Raw genomic sequence first — 17,820 nt, forward strand, 5'->3', positions numbered from 1 at the left:
AACATGCCTACTTAATTAAACACCAATAAAATCTCTGAACCCCCAAAAGCTTGGGTGAGCTTCCCTGGTTGGTAATCATACCTTGATGTGCAGGGAGAGTGATGTGTCCTGAGGATACAGAAGCTTCATGTTTGGGACTCTCCCAGACCTCACCCTATGTGTCTAGAGATAAATACAACACTGGTCTTCATTTGTATCCTTTACAATAAAGCCATAATTGTAAGCATAGCACTTTCCTGAGTTCTGTGAGTTATAGTGAATATTGAACTATAGTGAATTATTTATTGAACCTGAGAGCATTTTGGGAACCCTTGGATCTGTAGCCAATTGGTCAGAAGTGCAGGTGGCCTGGTGATCTCAGAGCTTGCAGCTGGTGTCTGAAATAAGGAGAGTCTTATGGAGGACTCCACCTATCTATGCTAACTCCAGGTACTTAGCACCAGAATTGCATTGCAGTATTGCAGTGACCAAAATAAGGCCAGAAGAAGCTCTTTATTGAAGGCATCATTAAGATCTAGGAGTTGGGATGGGATACAACTCAAGGAGTGTCACCAGACTTTCTCCATCTTTGGAGCTTTTGGGTTCTTGGCCTTTCCTAGTCAATTTTCCTACAGTTCCCCTCAGTGTTCCTCCCACCCCATTACCTACTGCAGTTTTGTAAAATTACACTCTACTATTTGTGATGTTCAAAATATCACATAAATGATGAGAAAGAAAAATGATTCAAAGATGTTTCTGAAGTTTCTAGTTTGGATGAAGAAACGGTTTTTAGGGAAAGATAAGTAGCATAGAATTTAGACAATGTTGAAATAAATTTCTAGGCCCAAGATGGAGCTGTTCCCTGCCCAGGGTGCCACATCAGCAAACCAAGACTTAGATAACATTTGTTTCCCTGTAAATGCTCCTCTTAACCAGAAATGCAATAATCTAGTCAGCCAATCCCCAAATGCCAAGTCAACTCTGGGCCTTCTCACCCCCAACAAGACTAACTATATGACCCCAGCCAATCAGATATTTTTTATTTGTCTCTTCCTTTATTCTTTATCCTATAAAAGCTTCTTGCCCTCTGCACCATTTTGCAGAAGACTGTCTACTTCATGAAGTGTTAAAGTTTGTTTTGTATCACCTAAATTGTCCTGCTTTCCTCACCCTAGTCCCAGCCCTGTGGAGTCATGGGGAAATCCAGCATAGATGAATGGTTCCACAAAAGGTGGGTAGAGAAGACCAGACAGTCAAGGACAGATCCCTGAAATCATCAACATTTAAGGAATAGAAAGGGCACTGAAAATGGGTAGTTTGAGGGGTAAAAGCAAAACTAGGAAAGAATATTCTTGAAAGCAAGGAAAGAGGAGAAGGTAGTATCCAGAAAAAGAGAGTAATCTAAAGCCAAGCACCCAGTATGAGGCCTGAAGAGAGGTCAGCTGGTTTGGTAAGTTGATGGTTATTAGTGGCCTTGACATAAACAGTCTCAGTAGACAGGAGAAATGGACAGAAGCTAGATGGCAGGGGCTCAAGACTGACAAGTAGGTGAACACATGCCCCCTCACCTCCGAGGTGCATGTAATCAATGCTTATTAGGTGAATAAATAAATGAGAGGATAGAAGAAGAGGCAGAGACATATAGATTACTATTCTGAGAAGTTTGGTGGTGAAGGTTAGAAGGGAAAAGTAGGGTTCATAGAAGTTTTATTTTTTTCTTTTATCATGGAAAAGACTTGCAAATGTTTGGACAATGAGAGAAGGAGTCATTGCCAAGGGAGAGGTAGAGGACCTGAGGAAGGTTGTGGGGAATGGGAAGGAGGTCCCTTTTGTGTGCTGCTGGGACTGGGAGCTGTACTGAGGAGGCCGATTACTTGTAATGGAGCCCCTGGCATTGATATAAGACCCTACTGACCAATTGTAGAGGCAAGGGCTTTTGTCTATAGAGGGTACTTACTTTTGTGGTCACTAGAAGGATAATAATCCATGAAAGCCATACACTTTGTGAAAAATTCGTCGAAGTTAAAAGAAGGGGGTGGTTTTAAGAAATTAACCTAAATTGAAAAAAAAAAAAAAAGAGAGAAGTTTTTGGTTATTCTGAGGGATGTCTGGTCCTTTGAATGTAATTTCTCAACAGAAAGGGCAGGGTGTATGCTTTTGAATATCCAGGACATGAGAAACAGAGACAGGCATACTTAAACAATGAAGAGATTTATCTGCATGTGACTACATTAAAAATATCTCTGATTGGCCATTAAAATCTCAATCTTTGGTATATACACAGAGGGCCATTCCAAGGGGCTGACCTGTATACTTTTCCAGTCTTAGAACTTTCTTCTTCTTTTTCTTATTCTTTTATAATATTTTAATTCAAATAAAGCCTGGTTAAACTGTACATCATTTCTTTCTTACAAGCGTAAAAAGACAAAGGGTGCTAATGCCCCAAAAAGGTATCAGGAACAGCACCAGTAATAAGATTCATATCAAGATCATGAACCCCAAGATATGATACATGGAGAATGGCACAACCTCATTTCTGTGACATTCTTGCCCCCCCAAATGGATAACCTTAGTCCAATAATGAGAAACTATCAGGCAAAACCAGACAGAGGGACATACACTAAAATAACTGATTAATGCTCTTCTTACATGTCAAGGTCATAAAAGACAAGGAAAAACTAAAAAACTGTTTTAGAGATTGCAGCAGGCTAAGTAAAAATAACAAAATGTGGTGTGAGATCACGGATAGAATCCTGGAACACTCCACCGAGGACTTCAGTGGGAAAACAGGTGAAATCCAAATAAGGCCTTTAATTAGTGAGTAGTATTGCACCGATGTTAATTTTCAGGTTTTGACTGTTGCACTCTGGTTATGAAAAATGCTAACATTGGGCAAGCTGGGTAAGGGATGTAGGGAAACACTCGTATTATTTTTGAACTTTCTTGTGAGTCTAAAATTAATTTAAAAATTAAAAAATTTTAAAGGTATAAGGAATGATTGAAGAAGATGGGGAATGGGGGACATTGCTATCAGCCAGCTAGATCATGCAGCTGGGATGTGTATTACTGGGAGAGTGAGTGGGGGAGGGCTGTGAGGGTTGTAGACTGAGGCATACCTAGTACATTGTGTGTTGGGGGGTGAGGGGGCTCTCATCTTTGCCTGCAATTCCATGTGTTCACTATCTTTTCTTTCCATCTGCCAAGCAGTCTCATTCCTGGGTCATCTAGCAGCACAGCTCTGCCCCCTTTCTCTAATTGGCTATATCCCAAGGACAGTTCTGCTTATAGTTGGTCTTCAACTTAACTACAGTGCTTTCTACTAGGCAGGGCCACAGGAAAAGTCTCTTCCTTCACTAATCTTTGCTGCCCCTGCTCACTTCCAATCCTCACCCTCGGTGATTCCTCACCCTGAGTCAGGAGAGTGTTGAGTAGAGAACCTGAAGACCAATGACAGCCATCAAAACTACAACCCTCTGCTCCTAGGGAATAGCCAGGAGACTCTTCCTTTCATTAAGCAAGGGCACTAGTCCCCCCAAAGGCCTCCATACCCAAATTTCACATCCTTAGTTACCACGGAGAAGCCTGATCATTTCCTCTTGAACTCACCAGCCTTGGTTCCTCCCAGAGGAGGTGTTCTGGACCAATACTTTATTTATTTATTTATTTGGCTGTGTTGGGTCCTCATTGCTATGCACAGGCTTTCCTCTAGTTGCAGGGAGCGGGGGCTACTCTTCATTGTGGTGCGCAGGCTTCTCATTGAGGTGGCTTCTCTTGTTGCAGAGCACGGGCTCTAGGCGCCTGGGCTTCAGTAGTTGTGGCATGCAGGCTCAGTAGTTGTGGCTCACGGGCTTAGTTGCTCTGTGGCATGTGGGATCTTCCCGGACAAGGGCTCGAACCCGTGTCCCCTGCGTTGGCAGGCGGATTCTTAACCACTGTGCCACCAGGGAAGTCCCTGGACCAATACTTTTTAATCTAACCCAGATTGACCCCATCCGAGTCTCCAGCCTGGCAGCTTCATGGAACCAGTGGTTTCCCAGTGGCTTTTCTGACAGGAAGCCCCTGGCACAGACTGGCAGAACTTTCTGCAAGTGACAGGATCACACCTACCTTAACTGCTCTCTGATCTGGAATCCTCTCAATTTCTATCATGCTCCGGTCACAGAGCTGCCAGCAGTTTGGTGATAGAATGACATCATTCATCTGTGCCATGTTCTGCGCCAGGCGCACGTCATCCACCGCCTGACCAATCACCAGAAAGTAGTTTCGAGTTTCATCTCCAAAGACCAACATGGTGATGTGGCCGGCAGCCAGGCCTGGCAAGAAGGCAAGCAATGGATTTGCATGAGAAGTGGCTTAGTCCCCAGCAGCATGGGTTCTTGGACAAATCAGAATCTTGAGCATCCCAGAGCAAAATCTAGTTTCTAAAATTTTACATGGAAATCAGAGCAGTCTATTCTGGGCCTGGCCCTTCCCAAACTCCTTTTCTCCCAAAGCTAGCAAGTTACCTACTTGTTTTCACCTTTCTATGACATTTAGCTCTCTACATGGCCCTATCAGTCCCCAAAGTTATTTTATCTTTTCTTCAATTTATTTATACTTTGACTTATTTACACTTCTTATTTATACAGAGGACAGTTTTAATGATTTCTGTTTGGGAACAACTTGCATTTTATCAGAGATTGAGGCTCTAGCTGAAAAGAAGCACTTAGGGTGAAATTTCAGGCAACAGCCAGAGAAGAAAAGGTAGGGGAAAGGAACAGGCATTTTGACTGTCAAGTTCTATCCCAAGAATGTGTCCTCCAGTTGTTTTCAAGTTGGGAGCTGAAGGTTTTGGTACCAAAGCAACAGAAGAGAGAATGTTGTAAAATATGACATGTATACGAAGTGTATGTTTACATGAACTGTAAGTGTTACAGAGTTCTTTTAAATGACTATAATTAACATAATCAAAAGTTGTTTTTTATCTTTGCTCTCTGCCATGCTGATTTGTCAAAGCTGATTTCCCCTGATATATACATATTGTTTTTTTTCCCTCTGAAACATACTGATGCTTAGGCTCATTAAAAGAAAAGTTACTGCAATAGAAATAAAAACAAAAATAAACAAATGGGACCTAATCAAACTTACAAGCTTTTGCAAAGCAAAGGAAACCATAAAAACAAACAAACAAACAAAAAACAGAAAAGACAACCTACGGAATGGGAGAAAATATTTGCAAATGATGTGACAGACTAGGACTTAATCTCCAAAATATACAAACGGCTCATACAACTCAACAACAAAAAAACAAACAACCCAAATGAAAAATGGGGAGAAGACCTTAAGAGACATTTCTCCAAAGAAGACATACAGATGGCCAGTAGGCACATGAAAAGATGCTCAACATCACTAATTATTTGAAAAAAGCAAATCAAAACTATAATGAGGTACCACCTCACACCAGTCAGAATGGCCATCATTAATAAGTCTACAAATAACAAATGCTGGAGAGGGTGTGGAGAAAAGGGAACTCCTACACTGTTGGTGGGAATGTAAGTTGGTTCAGCCACTATGGAAAACACTGTGGAGGTTCCTCAGAAAACTAAAAATAGAATTACCATATGACCCAGCAATCCCACTCCTGGGCATATACCTGGACAAAACAATAATTCAAAAAGATACATGCACCCTTATATTCATAGCAGCATGATTCACAATAGCCAAAACATGGAAACAACCTAAATGCCCATCGACAGATGAATGGATAAAGAAGATGTGGTACATATATACAATGGAATACTATTCAGCCATAAAAAAAGAAGGAAATAATGCCATTTGCAGCAACATGGATGCAACTAGAGATTATCATACTAGTGAAGTAAGTCAGAAAGAGAAAGACAATTACCATACGATATCACTTATATGTGGAATCTAAAATATGGCACAAATGAACCTATCTACAAAACAGAAACAGACTCATAGACATAGAGAACAGACTTGTAGTTGCCAAGGGAAGGACTGGGAGTTTGGGATTAGCAGATGTAAACTATTATATATAGAATGGATAAACAACAAGGTCCTACTGTATAGCACAGGGAACTATATTGAATATCCTGTGATAAACCATAATGGAAAAGCATATAAAAAAAGAATGTCTGTATATGTATAAGTGATTCACTTTGCTGTACAGCAGAGACTGGCACAGCATTGTAAATTAACTATACTTCAAATTAAAAAATTTAAAAATAAATGAAATTAAATTAAAAAAAAAAAGAAAAGGTACTGGAACCACTTCACTTCTCTAACAGCCAATCAGCATACACATGAAGGGTCCCCATCATTTGCAAGAAAGATAATATGTCAAAACTCTCTAGGTGTTAACTTGGAAAAATAAGATTCAGTATTATAACAACTTTGATTATTTTTTCAACAGAAGATTTAACTAATTTGGAAATTCTGAATAACCTAAAGAAAACTGAGAAACAGTTAATTGGATAACCTCTGATCTTCTCATCATCTCTGATACTCGAGAATTACAAAGTTTACAAAGCTTAGTTAGGCAGAAGCTAACACCCACAGCAGCAGCTGTAACTCATCCTTTACACCTCTCAGAATCTCATTCCCCACCTGTGAAATAGATCCTTTGATGCCTGTACCTCAGGACTGTGGTGAAGCGGAAATGACATAGTGTAATGTCTGCAACACAATTGGAAATATGTGTGATTGTTATTGTACGTGTGAATTTAAGAAGCCCTCTATTAAGTGGAGCTGTGTCGCAGGTTGAACTTTTAAGCTTTTCTTGCACATGATTCTTATGAAGTGGGGGAGGACCAGTCTTACGACATTGCTGAATCTATATAATCACAAGCTGCTCCCTGTTGAGCTTAATGATACATATTGTTGACAGAAGCAAGACCTAATCACAATAACGGCAATAGTAATGATAAAGACTATTTTGTGGAGTGGTGACTGTGTGCCGGGTACTACACTAACCACTTAAATTTACTTTTTTGTAAGAGTCTATGAGGTAGATATTAGTTCTCGTAACTGGTAAGTGAGGGAACCAAAATTCACATTCTGGTTAACCTAATCCAAAGTTCATGACAAGATGGTGGACCTGAGTCACAATGTTCTACTGTTTTCTCTTTACAGGGGAGATGCCTCAGGAGTCAGGACCTATATCCAAATTGCTATCGCATCTCTTCTTTCTCAAGAGCTTACCTATCTTGACTCGGACATCCAGGCCTTCTTCAGACTCCTGGGTCTCAAACAATCCATGGATCTCCAGGCTACATTTAATTACCACCGTGATGATGTTTTTCAGTTGCTTCCGCTCCACCTTCCACAGGGCTAGCAGCGCATCACCTTGAAAAGGAAGACACACCAGAGGTCCTGACCTGCCCTGGGGGTCAGTCTATTTTGTATGAAATCTGTACAGAATTACGCTTCAAACATCTCTCCACCCGGTCTGCTGGTCACTGCTTTCTCTGCGATGCCTCGTTTGTCAGAGCACAGGCCCCTCGGCATTCCTTTCTTACCCCTGCTATGTCGGTAAGCCCCCATACCTGCAAATTTTAAGATGTCTCCTCCAAAAATCAACACTTCTGAGAAAAAAAAAAAAAAAGAAGGTAAAAATCAAACTCTGGTTTCTTTCTTTCTTTTAAATTATGTAAGTTTCAGGTGTACAGCATAACTTTGATTTCTTAAAGCTAATAAAAAGAATCTACTCTTCAACAGTGGGATAGAAATTAGGTCAAGAGAAGAGCAATTCAGAGAATAGGTTTATACTAAAGGTGTCATCTCAGACAAGGCATTTAAATCCATTTGAGTCTGTTTCCTCAACTGCAGAATGAGAACAGTGAACTAGATTATGTACCTGCTCTGTTTTTGTGAATGGGAAAAGATAGGAACGAAGACGGTGGGATTGCTGAGGAGGCTTAAGGACAGCTACCCTACTCGCATGATAATGGGACATTCTTCACTGATCTATGTATGTTATGAGCAGGGGCTTGAGTGAGCGTGGGTGAGTACATGAGTGACAGAACTCCATAAGAACTGAAAATCAGAAAAAACCCACAACTATGGTCAACTTGGGTTTTGTTTATTACCAATTTGCATTTTGTTTATTTGGGCTTTCTGACATAAATGGACATTTTTCCTCTTATTTCTGCATCATTGCAAATTTGTTGAGCACCGTTGTGCTGAGTGTAATGCGAAAAGGAATTAGATACAGCTTCTGCTTTTAAAGACAATCAAATTTTATCTAGTGGGTGATATTAAGATATAACTAGGGAACTCAGAGCCTGATAATAGACTAGACCTAAGGTTTACCTTAATAGAATAAATCCTTTTCTTCATGAATAGTTCGAATTAATAATGCAAACAAGTTGGTAGGCAGAGGTTGAAAAGGAGACCAAAGTTTCAGTCAGCTGGGAGTACTTCAGAATCCATTATTAGGACACAAATTACTGACAAGTTGATTATAAATCACTCATCTATTCATACCCTATTCTCTTAATGACTGTGTTTGAGTTATACTGATGCTAGCTTTTTAGAGTTATTGAATATAACTAAAAGAATTACTACTACAGTTCTTTTAAAGGTAGTCTCTAATTTAGTTTTGTAACTAATGCAAAACTAATCCCTCAAATAGTCTGTGTTAGTGAGGTTTGACGGCATTCCTTCATTTGTACTGTATTATATTTCAAAAAGACTGGTTTCATACACATTTCATGGGGACAGTGAAGAATGCTAAGCAACAGTACTTTATCAGGTTATAACCACCAAATACAGAAAAACAATGAACTGAAATATGCTTAAGCCAGAAACCTCTGGGGACACTTACTCTCCACTATTGCACTTATATAGTGGTTGAGGATCTCCACCAATTGCTCAGCCCCTCTGTCCATGTACATGGCTGTGCTGAACTTCTCAGTCATTGCAGTAAAACCTGTAACAAATGTGCAGCTAGTTTCCTTGGGTGCTGGGAGGAACCAAACAGAGTCAGGAGAAGACCACACTGGTGAGCAGTGGGTCTCAGCTTTTAAGAACTGGCAGGGTTTCTCTTAAGTGATCTATGTGGCTGGTCAAGTGTCAGATATTGGGCCTTCTCTATTTATTATTTTAGGGGTCAGGGAAAGGCACCAGATAACTCTTCCCTCCTAATTTCCCAACTTGTACAGGGATGACTGCAATTTCTTTAACTGGATATAGAACTTCCATTTCATGGTAATGAAAACTCATAAAATTCAAAGACTTCTGAAGAGGTGGCAAGTTTCCTGTTAAGCTGTAAACAACATCTGGAGAGGCCATTTCCTGAGGTCAATTTTGCCTGGGATGCTGTGGGGTGTGGGGGGTTGAGTCAGTTGGGACAGGGCCATTGGAGCCTGAAGTTCCAGGCCTGGGACGTGGACACCTTAAAGATTTGCCCATTACTGGACATGCTGGGTAAAGGAAGAAGAAAGGGAGCCAGGTCCACAGGTTATCCCTCCTCCCTCCAGTGTTCTCAGTAGGAATATTTGCAGTAACAGCACAAAAAACTCGAAAATGCTCCCTCCGCTCTGCAGTCAAGCTCTGCACGTGATTCCGATTCAAGCCTGTTGTTCCCCCACATTAAACATCCCTTTTGCACTTGCCTGAAATATCAACAAACATCAAGACTCCGTCAAAATAATCCACAGAAGGTCGCTCTGGAGAGAAATCTCCATAGACAATGAGGTCTGGTAAATGAGCTGCTATTTTGACGATGGCCCGATCCTGTGATTCATGTTCTCTTCGAGTGTTCATGTTAAGGCAGATGTTCAGGACTGTATGGTCACCGCAGACAGTCCCCAGATAGACCTTCTGGAAAGCAAAGCTGAGAATGGAGGCAATCTGACTTACATTTATTCACTCACTTTCCTATTTCTTTCTTCCCTTTTGCTTTGTCTAACCTGTGGACTGCTTATGTAAGTGGTTGAGGTGATAATGGCTGAGTTGTTGACCATGCATTTGCGTGAAGGGGTGAGCCCTCAGGGTGCAAGTGCTATGGTAGAGGGGCCAGTAGCACTAATCCCTCCGTCCAGGCCCCTTTTCCTTCTGTCCACATGTCCCCCCTTTCCCTCCCCCTCCCTTTTGGTCTCTCATCTATTCTCTCTCCTTTTTGAAAATTAAAAGAGAAACTGTAGACATGAGTTTATGTTTGTGAATATTTATATAAAGGTGAGTAGCAAAGTGGAGTATTATATATAAGAAAGAGATTAAGTGTTTTAAGGTATAGGCGTAAAGAAATAGAGGGAAAGAATTAAAAGGTGTGTGTGTAGTAAGACTTTAAACTGTAAGTGGGAGGAAATACTGAAATTTTAATGTGTTACCCAGTTAGCTTTGAGAAAACTAGGATTTCCTAAGGCGTTCATTTAGCTGCTGGGGCTGATGAAATGATCATGCCTGAATGTTGTAAAAATCATGCTCTACCACACTGAACAGGAATAGCATACCCAGTATTTTCAGAGCAATTCAAGTTCTTGGAATAAGTGATACAGATACTAAGTGAATTAAAAAAAAAAAAAACCAGGAGGAACAGATACTCACCAACATGGAGGACGTGGCTAGTAATTTCAACCAAACATAGGTCATGTTGGGGTACATAAGAGTATTAGAAGGAAAAAGTGAGTTAACATATATCTTAGACTTCAGGAAAGCATTTTTTTTTTTTTAAATCAGGGAAAACATTAGTATATTAGTATATTTAACAAACAAAAAAACAAACCTTAAAATTGATAGAAACCTCTAAAAATGGGTACTAAATATTAAGTATTAGATAATCTTTAAAAGGAAAAACCTTGGTAAATGCAAATATTAAGAAGTGAACAAAAGGTAGAAGGAGAAGCATATAACTAAGGTTAAAGAAAAAAAAAGAGTATCATTAAAACACAGCATATGCTAGGAACAGTCAATAGATGACAAATACGTCAAATAAAAAATTTCAGAGCGTGAATTTGATAAATGCTATATGAATTTATCAAAGAAGGGTGTGAGAATTCCCAGAATGAACTGAGACTTAGTAAAAATGATGAAGTTAAGAAAACCCAGAGGGACTTTTAGGTTTTATTGAAAGCAAGGTAATTAATAAAAGAGGAATAAGGACAAAGCTTAACTATGATGTACTACACAGCTCTTCTTTTGTTTCTGTCTTCTCCACTATGCAGAATTGAAAATATAACAAATATTGACAAGAAAGAGTTGAAGTCCAAGATAAGAAAGCAGTGATAAAACACCAGTCATTTAAATTCAAGTAGCCATTCCCAGATAACCTATATCCACTGAAATATATGGAAAGAACTGACAGATGTAATGTCAGTAATCTCAAAGAATAGTGGAGAATGAGAGAGAGGCTGGAAAACTAGAGACGGGTACATTCTCTTCTGAATTTCAAAAGATGAGCCTACATGTGGATTCCAGAAAACACTGTCTGGTAAACGTGATGTATCAGTCAGTATAAGCTAGGTTTTGCTTCATTAACAAAAAAATCCAAAATCTCAATGGCTTGAAATAGCCAATGCTTATTTCTTATTCATTTCCTGCTGGTGCTACATGTCCATTGTAGGTTGTCTGAGGCCCTACTCTATTGTTGCCTTCACTTTGGTACACAGGCTGGGATATTTTGGCTGTGGAGACAGTGGGAAAAGAGGATTTGATTGCAGACTCTTTCTTAAAGTGTTTTCCTAGAAGCAATATATTTCACTTCCACTCAAATGACATTGGCCAAAGCAAGTTATGCAACATATCTAATTTCACCTAAGTGGGAAAGTGCAATCCTACCATGTGTGCAGTGAGAGTGAGAGCTGGGATATTTGTGAGTTATCATACTTGATAATATGTGAGCACTTAATCAGTAACAGGTGATTAAAAGGAGTCAAAAGGGATTCAGAGCTGAGAACAAACTAGCCTTATTTCCTTTTTTGATTTATTAAACTTTAAAATCAAGAGAATGCTGTCGACAAAGTATATCTTGACTTTAACAAGGCATTTGGCCAAATTTCTCACATCTTTGTGGGTAACATACAAAATTATAGGAGTGATGAAAATATAGTTAGCTGGTTAACAATTAGACCTAAAGGATATTGATTTGTGTTCTAGTGTCCATTCAGAGGGAGCCTCCATGAGTGAGGTAGAGGACTCAGATAAAGATGTAATTGGAAGGAGAGCTAATGTACTGAATGATAGGATCAGGATCTTAAAATATTTTAATTGACTGAAATAACAATGAAGTTTTGGAAGAATAAATGCAAATAAGTTGTATGCTTAGCATTTTAACAAAATCAAATGCATAAGCATGTGGTGTAAAAGACTAGATTTACTGCAAATCCAATGTTATCTTTTAAAAAACTTACTTATTGAAGCATAACATATGCACAGAAAAATGCAAAATTCCTAAGTGGATAGCTTGATGAATTATTATAAAGTGAACAAATCCATGTTCTCTACTCATATCAAGAAAGAACAGTACTTCCCCGGTGGCGGGTTGAGAGTCCACCTGCCAATGCAGGGGACATGGGTTGGAGCCCTGGTCTGGGAGGATCCCACATGCCATGGAGCAACTGGGCCAATGCGCCACAGCTGCTGAGCCTGCGCTCTGGAGCCCGTGGGCCACAACTGCTGAGCCCGTGTGCCAAGACTGCTGAGGCCCACGCGGCTGGAGCCTGTGCTCCACAACGGCGGAGGCCACCGCGGTGAGAGGCCTGCACACTGTGGCGAAGAGTGACCCCTGCTCGCTGCAGCTGGAGAGGGCCTGCACACAGCAGCGAAGACCCAACGCAGCCAAAATTAATTAATTAATTAATTCATTCATTCATTCAAAAAACAAATAAGGAACCTGACCAGCACTACAGAAGCCTGTTTCATGCCATCTCCTGCTCATTCCCCCCACATCTCCCCAAAGGTGACCTATCTCCTGATTTCTAGCACCATAGATCATTTTTACCTTATTTTTTAACTTTATATATATGGAATCATATATACTTTCTTATTTTTTCTCAATTGTTTGTGATGTTTATCCATGTTGTTGTGTGTATACCAGTACACATTTATTTTCAGTGCTGTATGGTATTGCTTGATTATACACAAATTATTTATCCCTTCTACTACTGACCTATGGGTTGTTTCCAGTTTTACGCTATTAGAAATAATGCTGCTAAGAACATCCTTGTACATGTGTTTTGGTAAACGCATGTATGCATTTCACTTGGGCATATACCTAGGAGTGGAATTGCTGGGTCAATTTACACCCCACAAGCAAGATGTGAGAGGTCAGAAGCTCCATATCCCAGCTAACATTTGCTATTGTCAGTCTTTTAAAATTTTGGTCATCTTGGTAGGTGAGTGGTGATATCTGTGGTTTTGTTTCCCTGGTGGTACTAATGAAATTAAGCACCTTTTCATATGTTTATTGGCCATTTGGATGTAATGCAAATCTCAAGGTAGTAAGCAGTGTTCATATCTGATTCAGAGTATTGGGTTTAGTTCTGCCCACGTTATTTGAAGTTCATGGACTATGGAATGTGAGGAATGATGGGAGAGATTGGAAACGTTGTCGGATGGTGACATTTGGGTGAAAATGGTCATTGTCTTCCGGTATTTAAACTGAACTGTGAAAGTTGTGGAGTAACCAGGAGATACATGTGCAAAGTCTAATGCAGACCCCTGAATTTAACAAAAGAATTACCCTACTTTCTCCCTCAGGTAGGGGTTGGATTTGACTAAGCAAGAATAAACTTCATGGGAGGGCTGAAGAGGGAAAGGAAAGCTGGTGTTCTTTTTCCTCAGCGGAGGGAGCTACTCTTTCAAAGAATAGGTGACCTTAAATAGTATAAGTTCTGTAGGAATGGATGCTCTGAACAGCCTTCCACAAATGGGCTGAGCAGCCAAGAACAGTTAGGACTGAGCAGAACTGAGCAGGGTGTAGCTCTATTCCTCCCTCTCCTGCCCCTCTTCGTTGACTATCTCAACTTTGCTCTCTTTTGCTATCACTTGAAAGAGTGTCAGATTTAGCAAATAACAATATAGGACATCCAGTTAAATTTGAATTTTAAATAAACAGTGAATAATTTTTTAATATAAATATATCTCAAATATTGCATTTTATTTAGCAACCCTACTACCAGCCCCTTCGATCTTGGCAATACCCCATACTCCTCACATGCACAGTATGGAATGTTTTGCTTTAGTCTTAAAACTCACACTAAAACGGGTTAGATTGATTGATTGATTGATTGATTCAAAAGGATCAAGTGGGATCAATGGCTGGCAATCCCTGGGAGGCAAATTTAAACAATGTAAGGATGAACATTGGACCTGGGTAGTCTTAGGAAATACTGGATTTCCTTGTGAGAGACTGCATGTCCATCTGCCTTCAAGGTTGTAGAGGTGATTCTCCTCTTTAGTGGAAAGATGAATTAGATGATTGCTAAGATTCCATTTTTATTGAAGTATAGTTGATTTACAATGTTTCAGGTGATTAAATAAGGTGATATGAAGATTTAGACAGATTTTTCTAAGTTTACGATTACTAGGTAAGGAAAGTAGATGCATTTGGAGATTAAGATGACAAATACAGAAGAGAAACTAGAATAACAAAATTATTTGTTCATGGGCTGAAGAGGCAAAGACATCTAAGATGAACACCTGAGCTTTTCTCATGAACACCCATAGGAACACAATTGAAATTCTCTTTTAGAAGACAGTTTTCTGCTTTAAGTTCTGCAACATCAGAAAATGATTAGTGATATGGCACATACCACATTGTAATAATAATTTATTAAGACCTTTTTTTAAATAATCTTTTAAAAATTAATTAATTATCTATTTATTTTTGGCTGCGTTGGGTCTTCATTGCTGCGCACGGGCTTTTTCTAGTTGCGGCGAGCAGGGGCTACTCTTTGTTGCGGTGCATGGGCTTCTCATTGTGGTGGTTTCTCTTGTTGCGGAGCATGGGCTCTAGGCGCACGGGCTTCAGTAGTTGTGACACGCAGGCTCAGTAGTTGTGGCGCACAGGCTTAGTTGGTCTGTGGCATGTGGGATCTTCCTGGACCAGGGCTTGAACCCATGTCCCCTGCTTTGGCAAGTGGATTCTTAACCACTGCACCACCAGGGAAGCCCTATTAAGACCTTTTTAATGTAAAGCATTTTACAGAGGTTGCCTCATTTAATCCTCAAAACAGCACTGTGAAGTAGGCCTCATCCCCATTTTATAGATACAGAAAATGAAGCTCAGATGAATTTGCCTTAGGTCACATAGCTGGAAAGCAAGCCCAGGTCTGTGGAATTTCAAAGTCCATATTCTTTCTACTATACCACAGTATACCCCATTTGTATACGTTTTATGACACTTTGGGGATGTTTATGACCTAGAGAAAATATGTATTTAATTTTAGAGCACTTTCAAAGCATGTTGATGGTACTCTCATCAAATATTTGGCCAATTCAATCACAATCAAGAATAGAGCTTGAACAGAGAGCGGACACTCAGAAAGCATGAAAGCATCTAGGAATGAAGGTATCTGACAGAGTGAAAGAGCAAGGTCCCAAAGATATACCAACACAGATATTCCTGAATGAAGGAGAGTGTGTGTCCAGTTTTATTCTGCTTAAAGGGAACTCAGCAGTACCCCCAAAGGCAAATGAAACTAAAGATCAATCAATTATATCCATTATTGTTTCTCTAAATATCTTTTCTAGAAACTTCTAATAGATTTCAGTTTTCATCCCATTTTTCATCAATATATAAAGTCAGGTTTTACAAGAATCCAAAGGAGATACTCTCAACACAAAGGGATAATGTTATCTGTCACGAAAGCTTGCCAGACCACTCTAGCCAAGGCAATTTTTCCTCTGAGCTATTAGGGCACATATTATTATCTATTTAAAAATCTATTTAAAAGTGCTTTATTATCTATTTAAAAATCCTTGATTATCTATTGATCTGTTTATGGCTTCTCTGAATTGAAGCTTCTCTGTGTTAGAGATCACGTTCTACATATATGTTCATTTCCTCCATAGTATCTTTCTAGACCCCCTTCACATGGTAGGCATTTGCTATTTGATGACTGATAAGAAGGATATTATGTGAGAAGATGCAGAAGATAGGTAAGTAGACAGTAAGCTAAAAAAATAGAGCATCTAGGATAAATAGGATGAGGTAACATTGAAACCTTCAAGCTTCTAACCTCACTTAAATGACTGACACAGATATATACAAGGTGGACCTCCATTCCTAGCTCAAGGCCTTCCCACTTTCCTAAAGCTCCCAAACCCGTCTTTTTCCCCAAGGGTTGCCCTCATCTTTAGCTCTGCAACCATTCTTTCTACTCAGACTCCTACTGCCACATACCTCTTCTTTCTTCAAGGCTGAGGAAAAGTCAGAGCCTAGATTAGGGCTTAGATCTTTCAGGAGTGCAGAAAACAGGAAAGGGGCCTGGATGACATTATTCAGAAGACAGCAGAAGTGCCATGTCTGTCTATAGCTGACACATAAAATGACAGTTCTGTCTAAAAACCGTTTTCCTGGCCACAACCTCATCAGAAGCTCATTGTTTCATGGGCACTGACTATGCTTCTGATTGGCTGGCACTGCCCTCCCCTCCCCCACCAGCCCCAGTGGCCTGTTGCTCACGCAAGGACTGTTTCAGGTTCTCTAGACTGGATATCTGGGGCAAGGGTCAGGGAGACTGATATGACCCCAGAGTAGTTTTCACAACTCTTTCCCAATGTGGCGGGTGGTTGAAATTAGGCAATAGTTGGTAGGTGATTATCGTAAAGACAAGTATCTCCTGAGTAAACACCCAATTTTGGTCAATAATGACTGTGACTTTTACCAGGACTATGACATTTACGTTACAATACTTCTCTTCAGAGGTTTTTGTGAGGTAAAATTTTGACCTGTCCTTTCTGACTGGGCAAGCCCATACTTCTACTCAAATTCACCCCACAGATAACTTGCAATACAATGTGGCACTGGATTTGAGTTTCTTCATTCCATGGACACTGGCAAAATGTGTTTTAAGAGGGCGGCATATTTTCTAACAGCTTAAATCAATTTTGTATGTATATCATATGTATATCACAATGACAATTAATATTTAGTGACACATTTGTAAAACCTGAATTTTAAAAAGTTGAGCTGAAAAACAAGCAAACATTTTCAAACAAAGCCCAGCCCTATAATTAAGTTTACTGTGTATTTCAAAAATGTTGAAAAACACAGTTTTCTTAAGGGAGGAGAAAAAGAAGCTCATTTAATTATGTTTGCTGAGTGAATTTTCTGGCATTGTGGAAACCGGTCTTAACATAGTTACAGTCATACCTCATATAATTAAACAGACTCCTTAGGGAGAAAGCCAGTCTTAATAAATACAAGTACTTTCTATCTCTGTTTCATTATATAAACAAGCTCCAGTAGAAACTTTTGTTTTACAGAGAGGAATCTAGGCTTCGAGGTCAATCCTTGTTTCGATTCAACCTTTCACCATCATTATAACAACTTAAAAAAACAATCTGTTTACTATGGAGAAAAAACAGTATTGATGTACTTTGGATCAATGTTTTTTTTTGAAATGAATGCCGAACCACAGAACAGATTAGGTTAAGAATTTATCTCTTACTGAGCCTCTCCACCCCACCTCTGGCCCACCACCCCAAAGCAGCTTGTTTTCTGCTTTAACCTGTGAAAGCCTCAAGAATTCCAACAGTTAGGACCTCAGAAGGTGTGCAAATAGGTTAACACATTATATGCTTTGGGCAGCTAAATTAAAACTCCTTTGTTTAAGAAAGTATTTTTGGGTCTGTCTTCAATTAATAAGCTTCCCGAGGAGATTGGTTAAAGATGGC

At 39.7% G+C, this 17,820-nt stretch overlaps 1 protein-coding gene across 1 annotated transcript in view; it reads right to left on the reverse strand.

Moving 5' to 3' along the window:
• The window catches only part of ADCY10 (adenylate cyclase 10), an 88,568-nt gene extending 78,784 nt beyond the window's left edge, over window positions 1-9,784 (reverse strand). Inside the window, exons 1-6 of the mRNA XM_036838448.1 lie at window positions 9,594-9,784; window positions 8,804-8,908; window positions 7,524-7,562; window positions 7,180-7,323; window positions 4,087-4,292; window positions 1,937-2,033 (exon numbers count right to left, since the gene is read on the reverse strand). Coding sequence (XP_036694343.1) covers window positions 1,937-2,033; window positions 4,087-4,292; window positions 7,180-7,323; window positions 7,524-7,562; window positions 8,804-8,908; window positions 9,594-9,744 — 742 coding nt within the window. The 5' untranslated portion in view covers window positions 9,745-9,784. The remainder of the gene's footprint in view (window positions 1-1,936; window positions 2,034-4,086; window positions 4,293-7,179; window positions 7,324-7,523; window positions 7,563-8,803; window positions 8,909-9,593) is intronic.
• Between the last annotated feature and the right edge of the window lie 8,036 nt (window positions 9,785-17,820).

Source organism: Balaenoptera musculus, chromosome 1, assembly GCF_009873245.2.
Source record: "Balaenoptera musculus isolate JJ_BM4_2016_0621 chromosome 1, mBalMus1.pri.v3, whole genome shotgun sequence".
NCBI lineage: Eukaryota > Metazoa > Chordata > Mammalia > Artiodactyla > Balaenopteridae > Balaenoptera > Balaenoptera musculus.